This window comes from Artemia franciscana, chromosome 18, assembly GCF_032884065.1.
Source record: "Artemia franciscana chromosome 18, ASM3288406v1, whole genome shotgun sequence".
Classification (NCBI taxonomy): Eukaryota; Metazoa; Arthropoda; class Branchiopoda; order Anostraca; family Artemiidae; genus Artemia; species Artemia franciscana.
Window position 1 is genome coordinate 33,480,968 of NC_088880.1, and position 16,222 is coordinate 33,497,189.

General features: G+C 35.1%; 1 protein-coding gene across 1 annotated transcript in view; it reads left to right on the forward strand.

Annotated features, from left to right (window-relative positions):
• The window catches only part of LOC136038899 (selenoprotein K-like), a 31,535-nt gene that overhangs the window by 2,056 nt on the left and 13,257 nt on the right, over positions 1–16,222 (forward strand). Inside the window, exons 2-3 of the mRNA XM_065722379.1 lie at positions 4,756–4,837; positions 14,916–14,987. Of these exons, the coding sequence (XP_065578451.1) occupies positions 4,756–4,837; positions 14,916–14,987 (154 nt within the window). The remainder of the gene's footprint in view (positions 1–4,755; positions 4,838–14,915; positions 14,988–16,222) is intronic.

Genomic DNA, 16,222 nt, shown 5'->3' on the forward strand with positions numbered 1-16,222 from the left:
TCCTCTAGAGGGAGAAGGGATGGAAGTAGGTGCTTCAAAATACCTTCTTAGGGCATATTTTAGCCTTGAGACCCATCCCTGAAAGTTTCATTTTCCTAACCTAACCCTTTCCAAGATAGCCAAAAGTAACTAAAGTAGGATATTATTGCTAAGCCTTACTAAATTATTGGTATCAGCAAATGCACAATCACAAGTAGGCTAGATTCTCAGCAATAGTTACTGAACTCTATAAGAGCTTGGTGAGGCTAAGATTGGAGCTTAGCTTGGGTTTCAACACAGCAATAAATAAAACATATGCAGATGGCTCTCAAACCTATCCAAAGACAATGCACCCTCCAATGCTGCTTGTGCCCCAAAATCATATATTTTTTTAGATTGTCATTTTGTTCAGCATAGTTCAGAGACCAAAAAACTATAGTTCATAGTTCAGAGACCATAGACCATAGTTCAGAGACCAAAAGGCATAAACTATGCCTTTGGAGATAACATGACCCCCACAGCCCCTAGGGAAAGGTCTTTAAGTTATAAAATTTGCCCATTGCTTATGTATAGCATTTGTTATTGAGAAGAATGCATACATTTTTTTTAGTGTGAGGGGACATATTTTCTGCTGGGGGATTTTCCATGGTGATGGAAATTATCAGGGAGAATTTGCCAGAATTCTTATACAAAATTCTTTTTATATGTCTTGCTTTCTCTTTGCTGATTCAATTTTATGCATGGAGCTTTTAAGGGTAATTGTCTGGAGGTAAATTTCCACCAGGATTGGATCATCTAGAGGATATATCCATGGGGAGGGGGATTTTTCCATGGATGTTGAGCCAGATTTCCTGGGACTGTTTAAAATAAAGATAAGAAAAAAAATCATCTTATAATGAGAAGCAACATTAACACTTAAAAAGAACATACATTCTTATGTATATGAGGGGAGTTGTCCACTCCTCAATACCTTGATCTTTATGCTAAAGTTTGAATTCTGTTCTAATACTTTAAAAAGAACTCCTGAAATACAAGGGCCATCTAATTAGAATAATAAGCTTAATAAGAATAATAAGAATAATTAGTATTCATAATTAAAAAATTAATAATTAATATTAATAAGAATAATAAGAAGGGAAGGGTAACCCTCTCATATATGTAATGATTTCTGTTGGTTTTAAGTTTAAAAGTTGCTCCTTATTTTCAGTTGAAAAAATTTGTTTTTTTTTATTTAATTTTTTAGACAGTTGAAGAAGAGGTGTCTTATATTTAATCAAATATATAAATTTTAAATATATTATTTTATACTTATATTTAATCAATTGTCTTTAATATGTAATCAAATTCTAATTTAATCAAACTTGTATCACAAGTCAAAAGAAAAGAATAACCCACCCTTAGTACTACAGCCTCTTTTATTCATTAAATGATCTCATATACCACACTGCCTTTCTATCTGTAATTGTGATGAAATGACAAAAGATACTAGCAGGTAAAACTTTAGCCAAGATATTAAATTAGTTTGAATATTTTAGATTGATATCCAGAAGCCACTATCACTGAAAAAGAAACCAAAAACTAGACTCAACATTAACACATATAAGAACATTACATAAAGCAATGAAAAAATGCTGTAAAACCAAAGGAAATAAAATAAATAGAAGAAACTCACATCTGATAAACTATGTTGTTTAGTAAGACCTAGAAATAAAATTCAATATCATGTCAAAAATATTACACTGATCAAGATAAGCTATAGCATAAAATTATGCAAGTCCTTAAAATTGATTTTTATCTTCTCATGACATTCTAACAAAAGCTTTTCATTAAAAAAAAAAAAAAAAGAAATATTTGCAATCTAGGTTGATACATTTAAAATTAATGGAAATAAGAATAAATAAAAGAGTTTACAGCCATAATATATGGCTAAGCTCTGATAAGTGCATGGCTGAATAAAGGGTGATTGGGCCTAATCAGACCCTGCATTTGAAGGGACCTCGCGTTACCATAAAACTGAACAAAAAAGGTTCAAATTTAAAGTAAATTGTTTTTGATGACAAGGGATAAATTTTGAGTTATTCAAATCATTAAAATGTGTTTGTTTTGAATTTGCATTGCTGCATGAGGTTTATTAATATGCTTATTATAAGGCTATATAAAATTTATCTTATAATATAAAAAACTGATACCTGTAAAAGTTAATGTTCATTTTGTTGAATCTAATCAGGATAGTCCTATATTCGCATGACGTAAGTGAACTACTTTATGTTCATAAATTACTATGTATACATACTTTATTTAAATATGGAATACATAGAGAGGGTCCCCCCAAAAAAATCAATCAGGCCATGCACCTTTTCAATCCAGTCCTGGATAAGAGTCAACTTGCTCTTTTGCATTCTGTTCAAATTGTTTTGCAAAGTGTAAATTGTTTTTGTAATTGTAATTTGCAAATTGTTTTGTAAATGTTTTTTGTGCAACTTCCTCTTTTGCATTTTGTGTAAATTGTGTAATTCTCTGAAGTTTACCAAATGCAAGGCAAATTGCTATTTCGAAAATAATCCTGAAAGCCAAATTACACTGTTAAGTTCATTGTTGGATATAAGTTGGTAAGAGCCAAAGGGAGATCATTTAATGCAAAATTGCTCTACTCTGTATATCTTAACTTGTGTGTAAAGAAAAAATAAGAAAGAAGCACAAAACAGAATGTTATTTCCTAGCGTTGGAGACTCTTCTGCAAAATTACCTCCTCATCTTTTTACTCAAAGCATAAAATGTATGTTTAGTAATTCTTAAACTTGTAGGGCACTCAACTTTTCATTTTATGTCAATGAAGTAAATGTCTTCATATGTGTGTATATTTTGCTTGCTTAAGTTTTGAGTACAAGTTGAAAAATTTGTTTCACAGTTAGCCAAATTGTAATTAAAATAATTAAAGGTACCTGTATGTACCTTAAAAGATTCCTGTAAATTATAATTGAAATAATTAAAGGTTCGTGTGTACTGGTATTTTTTTATATACTGGTTATCTGTTAGGTATTATCAGTATTCTTTTTGTACAGGTATTCAAAGAATAGGGTTTTTTCTAAAAAAGATTATTGTAAGATACTTCAGAAAAATGTCACTTTATTCGGACATTAAAGCCAAATTTACATAGGCATTGATTTGTTGTTTTTGTTTCCCTATTCTTTCCATTTTCTTTATGCAGGGATAAGCTCCTTTACATCAAGCAGAGTTTGGATTCAGTTAAAAGTCAGATTTGACTCCAACTCTAAGCTGTTATGCTCCCCTATTTGTAAGGACCCCTTATTTTCTCTTTTCATAAAAAGTTCCTAGCTTTATCAAATTCTTCTCTAAATATAATTTTGGAAGCTAATATTTATTTTATAATTTTATATTCTGCATTTCCAGAATTGTTCTAGAGTGTAAAAGAGGTATTTCTTTAAACCTCTTGAGCACTTTTCTACCTTTTTGTATTATATATGTAATGTATTGGGGAATATTATATGTATATCTTTCAATACTGGTACAACTAATTGAATTAAGCGTTTCTTTAGTATTACTTAGGTGCAAAAATTCTATTTATTATAATAAGTCTACAATATTAATTTGGGGTATTATTGCCATTTTTGAGTAGTATCTAAGAGTATTTGGCTGGACTCCAGCCTTTATGTATTTCCATAACTCTGACTCTAACTCCGCCTCCAAAGGTGGAGTTATTCTACATTATCTCTGTTACTCCAACTCCATTCAGCAAAAATCTACTAAAGCATTCAACTCCAAAGTCCTGGTCTCGAGAGGTCTCAACAAGTTGGGATCAAGTAAGACACAAGTATTCTGAGAAAAGGACACAAAAAGAAGCTTGTATTTATAAGGAAAAGATTTTTTTTTACTATGTACATTTGAAACCTGTACTTTTAAGCAATAATCCTTATTAATCGCATTTGGAATTTGGATACTTATCAAAGCAGTACATATGCATGTTGATAGCATCTTCATAAAGTTTGACCACCTGAGGCATTTTATGGCATGGAGGTTGGCCCTCCCATTTCATAATACATATTTTTTATCTTTTTTTTGCAGTTTTGAGTCAACAAGAAGCACAGTTTAATCCTGATTTCTAGGGTTATAATAAGAGAAAGGTTGAGATGGCTAAGGCATGCTCTGTGGATAAAAAATCACAGATTGGCAAAGATTGTCCTTTGTGGCCAATCATCTTGGTCTAATTTGAAAGCAGGTCGTCTGGGGTTGGGAGGATGCTGTAAAGAAAGATTTGAGGGAGATGAGAACTTCCTGGGAATGTGTAAAGAGGGAGGCTTTGGATAGATTGGAATGCAGGAGAAGCGTGCATAGCTGTGTTGGCCTCAGGCGGTTTGGTGCTGTGGTGAGTTGTTAGCAGTAATAGTATACAATGTATGAGTATTTATCTGATCCTGCTGGAACAATTAGTAAAGACCATCAAACAATTTGGTATCCCTTTTTGCATTCATCCTTGTTCAAAACCTGGTAGATGTCATCAATTACCATGCTACCTTAAAATTTTAAACTTCATTTGTTATTTACTTGTTTATTACAGAGAACGGATTATGAAATTGGAGAGCTGGGTGCATAAGTGCCCCCCCATCATTCAGCATAAACTCAGCTATGGTATCAATATAATATAAATTTAGCAAAACTGGGATTGATCCATATTTTTTTGGACCAAAAGAAGCTATTTTATTCTCTTCAACCATATTTGTTTTGGTTAATATTCATCACCTATGTTTTGAATTTCAGGTCAAATCCAGAATAGGAGACCTTGGTCTTTAGCTCGAGTTACAGACACATTTTGGGGTTTTGTGGACGCAGTACTCCTGTTGTAAGTAACTCCAAATTTCAATATATATATATATATATATATATATATATATATATATATATATATATATATATATATATATATATATATATATATATATATATATATATATATATATATATATATATATATATATATATATATATATATATATATATATATATATATATATATATATATATATATATATATATATATATATATATATATATATAATATATAATGATGAAAAAAGAAATCACCAATGCAACACCACAAACAATGAAATAAACATACACCATAAAAACAAAAGAAAAAAAGACAGAAGGAGAAAGGAAGACTGTTTTTCTCCTTTAGTAATTAATATAGATCAGTACTTGAATGAGGCCTTGACCCTACTCATCCATATAATTACATAGGTCAAACAGCATAGCCATACACAATCAACCATAAAGAATAATCCATGGACAGGCAGTCGTGTCGTAAGTAAGCATAAGTTGTCATTTACCAAATATTAAAAACAATGAAAAAGACAAATAATTCAGTGGCGACAACCCAATACAAGGGGGTTCTCTCAGGAGAATACACACTTCCCTATAGGGTTTGGCACTTTATATTCCCTACCCAGGCAAGTGTAATCCCTACCATAAATTTCCTATGGTATCCCCGTGCTAGGTATCACCCCCCCCCCAAATATATGCCTGTGAAAAAAAGTGAAGGAGCTAACCTGCCAAGGAAGTCTATAAAAAAGCAGATTTGAAAAGCTTTAGCCCAGTATTATTGTAATGGAATAAGTGAATTCTTTAAAGCACAACCGAAGGAGTGGTAAAATACAGTCAAGAAAATCAGTGGCAAAACAATCAAAAATGTTTAGTCTTGATGTTCCCCCTGAAACTACAGCTAATATACTAAATAAACACCTTGCCGCTATTGTATAGGCCCTCCCTTCTCTCTCATGCAATATTCCCTGCCCCCCAGCACCAGAATAGGATATCCCTGTAGTACAACCTGTTGATGCTGAGGCGAAATTACGTAAACTAAAGAGAACTTCAATATACCCCCTTGATAATCCAATTTATTTAGTAAAAGAATTTCCTGATAATTTATCCAAGCCTTTCTCAAATATTTTTAATACAACATATAGAAGTGGTTCATTCCCTAAGTGCTGGAAAAAGGATACATTACCGCAACACAGAAGAAAGGTGTTAGTTTGGATTTTTATGGAGTGCGACCAATTACCTTAACACCAATATTTTCTAAACTGTACGAGAGTTTCGCGGCAGATTGGCTGAAAAAGACGATCCTTGAACTTTTTGATGAACAACAACTCTGTTGTTTTTTTCAAGTTGGTTTTTCATGGTGAGAATGATATTGACTTATGCAGTTTTTTTCGCTCTATTTTTGAGTACCAGAATCACTCCTGTTGAAGCCGTCGCTGTGCCAAAAAATGACTTAATAAAGTTGCGTTTCCATTCTACCTTTTTGGCGCCATCTATCTTGACTAGGCTAACTGCATTGCACTTACTGCGAGAAGTCACAGGTGGCGCATCGTCCACCAATGGAAACAATCCGACAGGAAAGAAACGTGGATGTCGGGCAGGGAAAAATGAAAGGAGAAGGCGTACGGGGTGTGCTATTTCGGTACTAGTGACAAGCCGTGACTATTGTTCTTCGCCAAAACAAGTGTTTGAGCGAAACCTGGTGAAAATCAAGATATCCAGAGCACCTAAAATACCGAGTCTGAAGAGATTTGACGAAACTCCCGTGTGCCCCTTCCAGGATAGCCCGCCGGTTCTTAAGCCTGAACGTCCTTTAGCTAAAAGTAAGTTGTCAAATATACTTGTGTGTAACGCTAGATCTTTGAACAACAAAACTGATGCACTTGAAGTTATTGCCAGGCAGAACAACGCCTCAATAATAATAATAAGCGAATGTTGGGACACTTCTGACGAATCGGCGCGCATCAAAGGTTACGCAAGCTACTTTAATACGCGTCACGATCGTGGCTTGAATCGTCAAGGAGGAGGCGTTGGACTTTATGTTCGTAATGACCTATCCTCAAGGCTGTTAAGTGAGCCTTTTGACTCCGACCACGAAATATTATGGACCGAATGCAAACCTGCACGTTTATCAAAAAGATTTTCATGTTTAATTGTTGCTTCGGTCTATTATCCTGAAAGTGCTAAAAACAGGAAAGACTTGATTGAACACATTCAGTTTTTCGTAGACAAAATGCGCCGCAAGCATGTCTCTCCTGGCTTTGTTATTGCCGGAGACTTCAATCAAACTAATAGGCAATGGGTTTCAAATATTTTAGATTTGCGACAAGCCGTTACAATACCTACCCATCAAAGTGGCAGCATACTGGACTTGATTTTTACCAACTTGACAGACTTTTATTACGCACCGAGATCCCTAGGACCCCTTCTGAATTCTGATCACTTTATCATCTTCTGGGAAGCCAGTTCGGCAATTCCGAAGCCAAAACGAGTCAAGTATACGGTGCGACCATTTACTGAGGACTCGATATCTACATTTGGTCGCTGGATCGGTAATTATCAGTTTGAGGACATTTGCTCTGAACAGGATATTAATATTAAAGTCAATAAGCTGAATACTCTGCTTCAGGAGCAATTTAAGACTTGTTTTCCCGTAAAAGTCATTACTGTGAGTGACACTGATAAACCGTGGATAACCAATGATCTAAAGAATTTAATAAAAACCCGTTGTCGCCTTCATATCGCTGGTGATACCGTAGCTTCAGCCAAGTTGCGTAATCATATTGTTAAACTAAACAAGCGTGCCAAGAGGCAGTATGTGAGGGATAAAATTACTCCCTTACTCACAATAGACCCCCACAAATGGCATTCCTCAGTAAAAAGACTTACCGGTAAGACAACACTAAGAGATCTAAGGCTCCTCAAAGAGGACGGTACCTTAACCTCAGCTAATGAAGTCAATTCTTTTTTTGCTGACATTTGTACCTCATTTCCATCAATCACCAAATCAGAAATTGATACTATCATTGCTGGTGCAGAGATTGAGGACGTATGTGAGGTCTCTGAATTCACTGTTTATAAGGAACTCCTAAGACTGAAAGCGAACTGTGCGTCCTACCCAGGTGAGCTTCCAGTAAAGCTGTTACGTGAATTCGCCATTTTTCTTGCTAAGCCACTCTCTTCTATAATCAACCAATGTTTCCTTCAGCAAGTATTCCCTAGTGCTTGGAAAAGAGCATATGTCCGCGTTATTCCAAAAGTAAGGTGTCCAAAATCTTGTGATCAACTCCGGCCTATATCAATAACTCCGAACCTTTCTAAAGTTGCAGAAACGTTTATTTACCGCAAACTTATGTCACAGGTCTCTGCACATCTAGACCCGTATCAGTATGGATGCTTAAGAGGCAGCAGCACAACTGTTTATTTAGTACGGATGTTCCATCTCATTGTCGACTGGCTCGACCGAGGAAGTGCCATAGTCGACCTTCTCCTCGTAGACTACCGAAAGGCTTTTGATCTTATTCGCCATTCCGTTGCTATCACAAATCTACGCACCATGGGTGCGCAAAAACATATTCTCCTTTTAGTGATCAATTTTTTACAAGCCCGCTATCAGTGCGTTTACAGTCTTTTCCCAGGAGATACCGACTCCGAATGGGTCGAGCTTACATGCGGAGCCCCACAAGGTACTAAGCTCGCTAGTCTACTGTTTTTGGCAGTGATAAATTTCATCCTTTCCGGCTATGAAGAAAGATTTAAGTATGTAGACGACTTGTCAGTTCTACTGAAGTACAATGTTGAGAAGTCTGAGGCTGTCCCCCAATTCTGTAACGAAATAATCAAAAACTTCAAAGATGAATGTACTGCGAACAGCCTCCAAATCAACGAAGGAAAGACTAAAATCCTTCGCTTTAATCCCCTGAAGAGAGACTTTGTGTGCCCTCCTCCTCCTTATCCTAGTGAATCTTCGGCAGTAGTGCTTGCTGTCAAGTTTAGCATCGACTGCTCTTTCAGCCTCCATGTCGATACAATTATCAAAAAGGCAAATAGTGCGATGCGGACACTTATACTAATGCGTCGATTTGGTTTTTCAGTGACACAACTAAGGATAGCCTATCTTACTTACATTCGACCGATTTTAGAGTATGCATGTCCCGTATGGGGCCCACAAGTCAATAACACTATTTACCTAAGTGACCAGCTTGAATCAATACAAAAAAGAGCAGTCAAAGTAATATTGTGCGATGCTTTTACCGAATATAAGTTAGCATTATCCACTTTACAAATTCCCTCTCTTCAAGAGCGTCGTCTCAGTTTGATCCTTGAATTTGGCCAATATCTTCTCAGAAGTGATAAATACAGATCGATACTACCACCAGTTTTAGTGAAACATCGAAGTACTAGGTTGAAGAAATTTGACAGATTAGCAGCACCTCCTTCACGCACAAATCGTTTTTCCAACTCATTCATCCCTTTCTTTGTATCAAAGTATAACAATTGTTGATTTTAAACTATTTGCCTTCTGATTTTTTTTTGTCGTTTGATTTAATCCTTTTTTCTTTTTTGTAAGCACAACCGCCATTTAGTTTTATGACTACGAAAGATTGTGCAAATAAAACCTATTCTATTCTATTCTAATTACCTCCAAAAGGCTTTTGTTCTCGTTAGTCATAATGTTTTAGTTGGAAAATTGCTGAATGACCCCATTTACGTCATTTTATAGTCAATATTATTGCATCTTTTCTGTCAAATAGGAGTCAAGTTGTTAAGTACAAATATGTTTATTTTGATTCACTCCTTATTTCTTGCGGAGTTCCGCTGGGTACGCTTTTAGGTCCTTTACTATTTTTGGTAATGATTAACAAGCTTACTAATGAATCAGCCGATCGATGGAAGTTTGTGGATGATATGTCATTGCTCGAAAAGTGCAGAAGAAATATTAAGAGCAGTGCAATGGAAATTCTTGAAGACGTTGCAAGTGAGGCAGTCAGTCAAAAATGAAAGTGAATTCCCATAAATTTAATATTATGACCTTTAGTTTTCCTAAATCAAAGACATCATTTGCAACCCCAATACCTAATGAAATAATTACAACAAAAACTAAACTCTTAAGGGTCACATTGACTAGCTATTTGAAATGGGAGGAACACATTTATTCTGTTGTTAACCAGGCTAGTGCATCTCTGTCTCTCCTTAAGCTATTTGCTAAATTTTCGTGTCCAAAAGCACATATTCTCCTCTTTTATATATCTTTTATCCGTCTACAGCTTGAATATGCTTGCCTAGTGTGGAATTTTGGCCTTACGGTGGATTTGTCCGATTGGCTAGAAATTATCCAGAAGAGAGCCCTGAGAATTATTTACGGTCAGGGAAAAGTAATTTACATTCTCCTACTCAAGGAATTCTGCCTACCTACATTGGCAAACCAACGTGTTACTCTTTGTACTAATTTTGGAAATAATTTGCGTCGTAACCAACGCTTTCAATGTATTCTCCCAGCCCGTCATTGCCCTCCAAAGCCCCGTTTACCCCGATTAAAAGCACAAAGAATCCCGATTCGAAATCCTATTAGTGCAAGCACTGAGCGTTACAGAAAGAGCTTTGTGCCAGCGTTCGTTGAAACCATAAAAAAAATAAAAATTGCAATCAATCATGCTAATGTGTCATGTGTATTGTTAATTTGTTAGTTTATTTGTTTCATTTTTATTTTATAGGCCAGTTGGGTTCATCGCTGTATGTTTTTATAATGTACTTATGTACTCATTTTTATTCATTTTGCTTATGTTACTTACTTTTGATTTATGCTTATGTTACATTTTACTTATGCACTTCTCTTTTGATTAGGAAGCTAAGTCTAGCTTGATTAGGTTTTGTGATTAGGAAACTAAGTCTTTGATCCAAGATTATAAGCTACAGTGATTACAGTTGTCAAATATGGTTCTGAAGCATGGGCGCTCCAAAAAACGAAGGAGGATTTGATAGATTTTTTTCCAGAGAAATTGCCTCAGATTTTGTTGAGTTGAGTACCCGACTAGATGACCGTGTTTTCAAACAGTAAGCAGTAAGAAGAACGTTGTTCAGCCCCGCTTTCTAGAACAATAGTGAGAGAAAGATTGAGATGGCTAGGATGCATTTTGCGGATGAAGGATGAAAGATTGTCCTTGTCGGCCAAACGTCAACAGGTCTTCCCCGGATGAGGTGGGAGGGTATCGTAAGGAAAGTTTTAAGTGAAATGGGAACTTCTTGACAGAGTGTAAAGAGGGAGGCTTTAAATAGATTAGGATGCAGGAGGTGCTTGCGTAGCTGTGCTGGCCTGAGGTGGCTCGGTGCTCGACTAAATTGTTGAATTGTTTGAATTGCTCTTCGTTTTTTTTCCTACTGGCCTAAGCAGTATTTTTATTAACGATAGTAGATGCAGTGGAGATGTAAAAAGGAGAATAGCCAAGGTTCAGGATTTTTTTTTCACAGTTGAAATTGTTTGGAGGAATAGGAAGGCGAGTCTGCAGACTAAGATTATCTTGTTGGAAGCCAAAATAATGATGGTGGTCTAATATGGTTTTGAAGCATAGACGTTTGAAAGGGCTATTTGCTAGATGCTTTTCGGAGAATTTTTCTAAGAATAATCTTAGGCAATCCTTTGACTTGCCATATATCAAACAAGAAGCGATATGGAGAATTGTGGCTTGATCCTACTTACCAGGACTAAAATAAAATAAAGGACTTGATGGCCTGGCCACTTTTTAGGGACTAAGTATGACAGAATTGCCAAAAATTGGGCTTTTCTGGCATTCCGTCTGGGACCAAACGGAAATTAATTTGTCCTTGAATGGGATGGGAGAAGGTCAAAAGGAAGGATCTAAAGCAAATATGAATGTAACAGGGGAGTAGTAAATAAAGCTTTGAATATATTAGGGCAAAGGAGGAGCTTGTGTGGCTGTATTGGCTATTGGTGGTTTGATGCAAAATTTTTAGCTTTGTTTAAAAAACGCTTTCTTATCTCTTTTTTTTTCGTTTTGTTGAAGAGTCTTCCCTGGTGGTGTTGAGATGATGACCATTGTTTTCCCCGTCCAAGAAATCTAACCATCCACTTCAGACCAAATTTAACAGGGAACATTCGTCACTCAAAAAATAGGGGGAAGTCACCCATTACTCTCCCGCCATCATTGGCAAGCGGCACTTCATCCTCAAAACCGGTTCTATCAAGAGAACATTTTTCTTCCTTCTCGGATTGCCGTCAAAGAACCTTTTTTTGTGTCGCAGTCGATGCTTTATATATTCAGAGGGTTGACCCCCTCCCGGGCATCATTTTCTGTTAAAGACTAAAATCAGCAAAGTGAATGCAGAATGCGACAAAAAGCTATATAAATTTTGTGGCGACTCAAATATAAAAAAAAATAATAAAAATAGAAGATGAAATATATGAAATTCCCTATTGCATCAATTAATTATCATATAAAAAGCTATAGCGACAAAAAGCCGAGATATGACATAAATATATGCGGTATAATTCTTAAATAGTTGTTTTTTTTTAAACAGAAATTCAGAAGAAAATTTCTTAAATTTTAAGCACTGTGAATTTTCAAGCTGTGGAGATTAAGGAGAAGGGGAGCCTCAGCAAAGGCATTTTGACTATTTTTAATACCTTACAGGCCTAAAAGCTGGGAGCTTTTTAAAGAGAATTGTTTACAGCATAAGAGTTTTGTTCTTTTTATGGTCCAACGACTATATACTTTAAAATTTTATTTTTGACAACTATGGATCGTGGGTTGCTTCACACAAGGTTTTAGCCATCAATCAATAGTGATGAATGTCATTCATACCCTGGTCAAAATAGCCTTCATCCATGTGATGCTGAGTTGTTTTTTTTTTACCAGATTACTCATTTGTCATGTATGATTTACAGCAATCTACCTTATTACGATAATTTACCGTTGTCTTTGGAATGAAAATTTAAATAAAAAAAACTAAGTTTTTTAGCTGAAAGTAAGGAGCGACATTAAAACTTAAAACGAACAGAAATTACTCCGTATATGAAATGAGTTGTCCTCTCCGCAATCCCTCGCTCTTTACGCTAAATCTTTTAATTGTTTTAAAAAGTAGAATTGTGGCAAAGAGTCAAACTTTAGCGTAAAGAGCGAGAGATTGTGGAGGGGACAACCCATTTTATATACGGAGTAATTTCTGTTCGTTTTAAGTTTTAATGTCGCTCCTTACTTTCAGCTAAAAAACTTAGTTTTTTTATTTAAATTTCTGAACGTTTTTGAATTAATGCATGTTTGGTTTTGGCTCTCCGCACATAAATTGTTAAAATAAAATTTGTATGTTAATTCTTTTTTTGGCTAAATGGCTGTCTCTTAGTTTTGATCAGACGATTTTGAGAAATAAGGGGTGGAGAAGAAGGCCTAGTTGCCCTCCAATTTTTTGGTCACTTAAAAAGGCAACTAGAACTTTTAATTTTTAATGAACATTTTTATTAGTAAAAAATATACGTAACTTAAGAATTAACTTACTTAACAAACTTTCATAACCTTATATTTTTATTATGTGTACGAGGGTGTTTGTACCCTCGTTAATACCTCGCTCTTTACTCTAAATCGTAAGTTTTGTCCCAATTCTTTAAGAATGACCCCTGAATCAGAAAGGCCGTAGAATAAATAGTTGAAATTAATAAAAATACTTTAGCATAAAGAGCAAGATATTTATCTCCTCCTAAATACCTCGCTCTTTATGCTAAAGTATTTTTAGAACCCCTCATATGCGTAATAATCTCTGTTCGTTTTAAGTTCCAATGCTACTTCTTCCTTTCATTTGAAAAAACGTTTTCATGTTTATTTTTCATTGTTTTCTTATAGTAATGCTAGAGAATCCTGCGCCCTTGTCATTGAATTTTTCTTCCCCCATGACAGATTCCTCCAATGAAAGATCCTCCAACATATCCCCCCCCCAGCCCCACCCCCAAACAAAATAAAATCCCCCTGAAAACGTCTGTACACTTCTCAATAACCATTACTATATGTAAACACTGGTCAAAGTTTGTAACTTGCAGCCCCTTTCCCAGGGATTGTGGGGGAGTAAGTCATCCCCAAAGACATAGTTAATATGGTTTTCGACTATGCTGAACAAAATGGCTATCTCAAAATTTTGATCCGTTGACTTTGGGAAAAAAATGAGCGTGGGAGGGGGCCTAGATGCCCTCCAATTTTTTTGGTCACTTAAAAAGGGCACTAGAACTTTTCATTTCCGTTAGAATGAGCCCTCTTGCGACACTCTAGGACCACTTGGTCGATACGATGACCCCTGGGGAAAAGAAAAAAAAAAAAAAAAAAAAAACAAACCAATAGACACGCACCCGTGGTTTGTCTTCTGGCAAAAAATACAAAATTCCACATTTTTGTAGATAGGAGCTTGAAACTTCTACAGTAGTGTTCTCTGATACGCTGAATCTGATGGTGTCATTTTCGTTAAGATCCTACGACTTTTAGGGGGTGTTTCCCTCTATTTTCCTAAATAAGGCAAATTTTCTCAGGCTCGTAACTTTTGATGGGTAAGACTAAACTTGATGAAACTTATATATTTAAAATCAGCATTAAAATGCGATTCTTTTGATGTAGCTATTGATATCAAAGTTCAATTTTTTAGAGTTTTGGTTACTATTGAGCCGGGTCGCTCCTTACTACAGTTCGTTACCACGAACTGTTTGAAAAGATAGAGAGAAAAAAAAATACAAGGGAATGCACAATGTCTCTGTCGGTTCCTGCCTAATGTATTGTTGTTATCTCTGGAGCATTTCTGCATTTTATCTATTAACTACGAGACACGTGGTTTTTATTTTTGTAGTATATCCATGTTGCTTATGTTCACTCAGTCTTTAACCCTCCATACTTTTGTTATTAATTTTGTTCATTGTTTGTTGTTTTTTTCCAGTTTCCAGATGTAAAAATCATTAATAGACCCGAAATCCTTAAGACTATATTAGTCAACGATTAATTTTCTTACGACTCCCCTTTGTTTATATAGTAAGTTTTGTAGTATGTTTATAGAGTAATTATATAGTAATTAATATATTAATCAATTTTGTTCATTGTTGTTGTTTTTTCTAGTTTCCAGACGTTATTTAATCCTGGGTTATCCAAGCGAGGAAGTCAATATGCAAGTGATTACCGAAGACCAGGGTAAGGATTATTGTCTTTTCTTGCTACTTTTATTGTAATTAATCTGGCCTTGTGGCAAGTAATCAAGAAAAGTAGCGAGTAATCTTGATAATTGTCTTGTAAATAATCTGGCCATGAATAACTTTGGGCCTATATTTCCCACTTGGCGTTTGAGACTTTTTAGCTGCAAGGATCGGGAATGCTGACTATGTATGATAATATAACATGCCAAGAGAAGAAAGTAAAGATGTTTTTCAGGCACCATTGAAAAAGTGAAAACAAATATTTAAACAGGGATCTTGTGCCTCTACTAAACTGTCTTTAGTGAAAGAAAAACAAAGCAAAAAACGACAAGACAAAGGGCCACAATGGATTCATTTGTGGATATTCTTTTATTATATATTTGTCTAAATTTTCTAAAATAAGGCAATATTTTGCAAAATAATCTAGTTCAAACCATTTCATAAGCAAGAGAAACAGTTGAAAAACTTAACGGATTATCTACTTCAAGAATTTCCAGCCTGTATTCAAAGAGACTTGTTCTTAAATCAAACTCAAATTTTAATAAACATATTTTAAAACAAGTCAAGCTTTTGAACTTTTCCAGTTCCACTGAGTAATGCTGTAGTATCAATGGCGCTACTACTTTTTATTTACTTCTGTCATTACACTCATATCTCGAAAAAATCAACACCCATATCAATCCGAAACAAGGTAAGGAGATGGACAAAGCACTGTTTGAAAAGCAAAAATCGTAAACAAAAATGGAAAGTAAAACGATGCGATCAAACCTGAATAAAAATTGAAGAAACGCATAAATGTTGAAAAACAAAACAAGCTACAATAAATAAAAAAGAATATTGCACTGGAAATAGAGGGAACGTCCCTTTTAAATAATAAATAAAAAGTCGGCTGAATCGGAGTAAAATGGAACTTTCGATTATTACGAAAAGTGCGTAGCTTTTTTCTGGGAAGGGGAGTGGGTCATCTTTTTATTTCACTTCTTTTTAGTTTTGTTTTAAAGTGAATTGATGGTTTTAAGCTTTAGTTTTCAAGCTTATTACTTTCTCGGATTTCTGCCTTAATTTTTATCTTTTGCACTGAAAAACGACCTTGGTTTTTGCTGAGACATCTATTCTTGTTTCATTAGCTAAGAAATGGTCTCATTTCCGTATACTGTCTTGTTGCATCGTTTTGCTGTCATTGCGAATCTTTGGTTTTCGTTCGATGAGAAACTTAAAATTTATCCTGCTTTA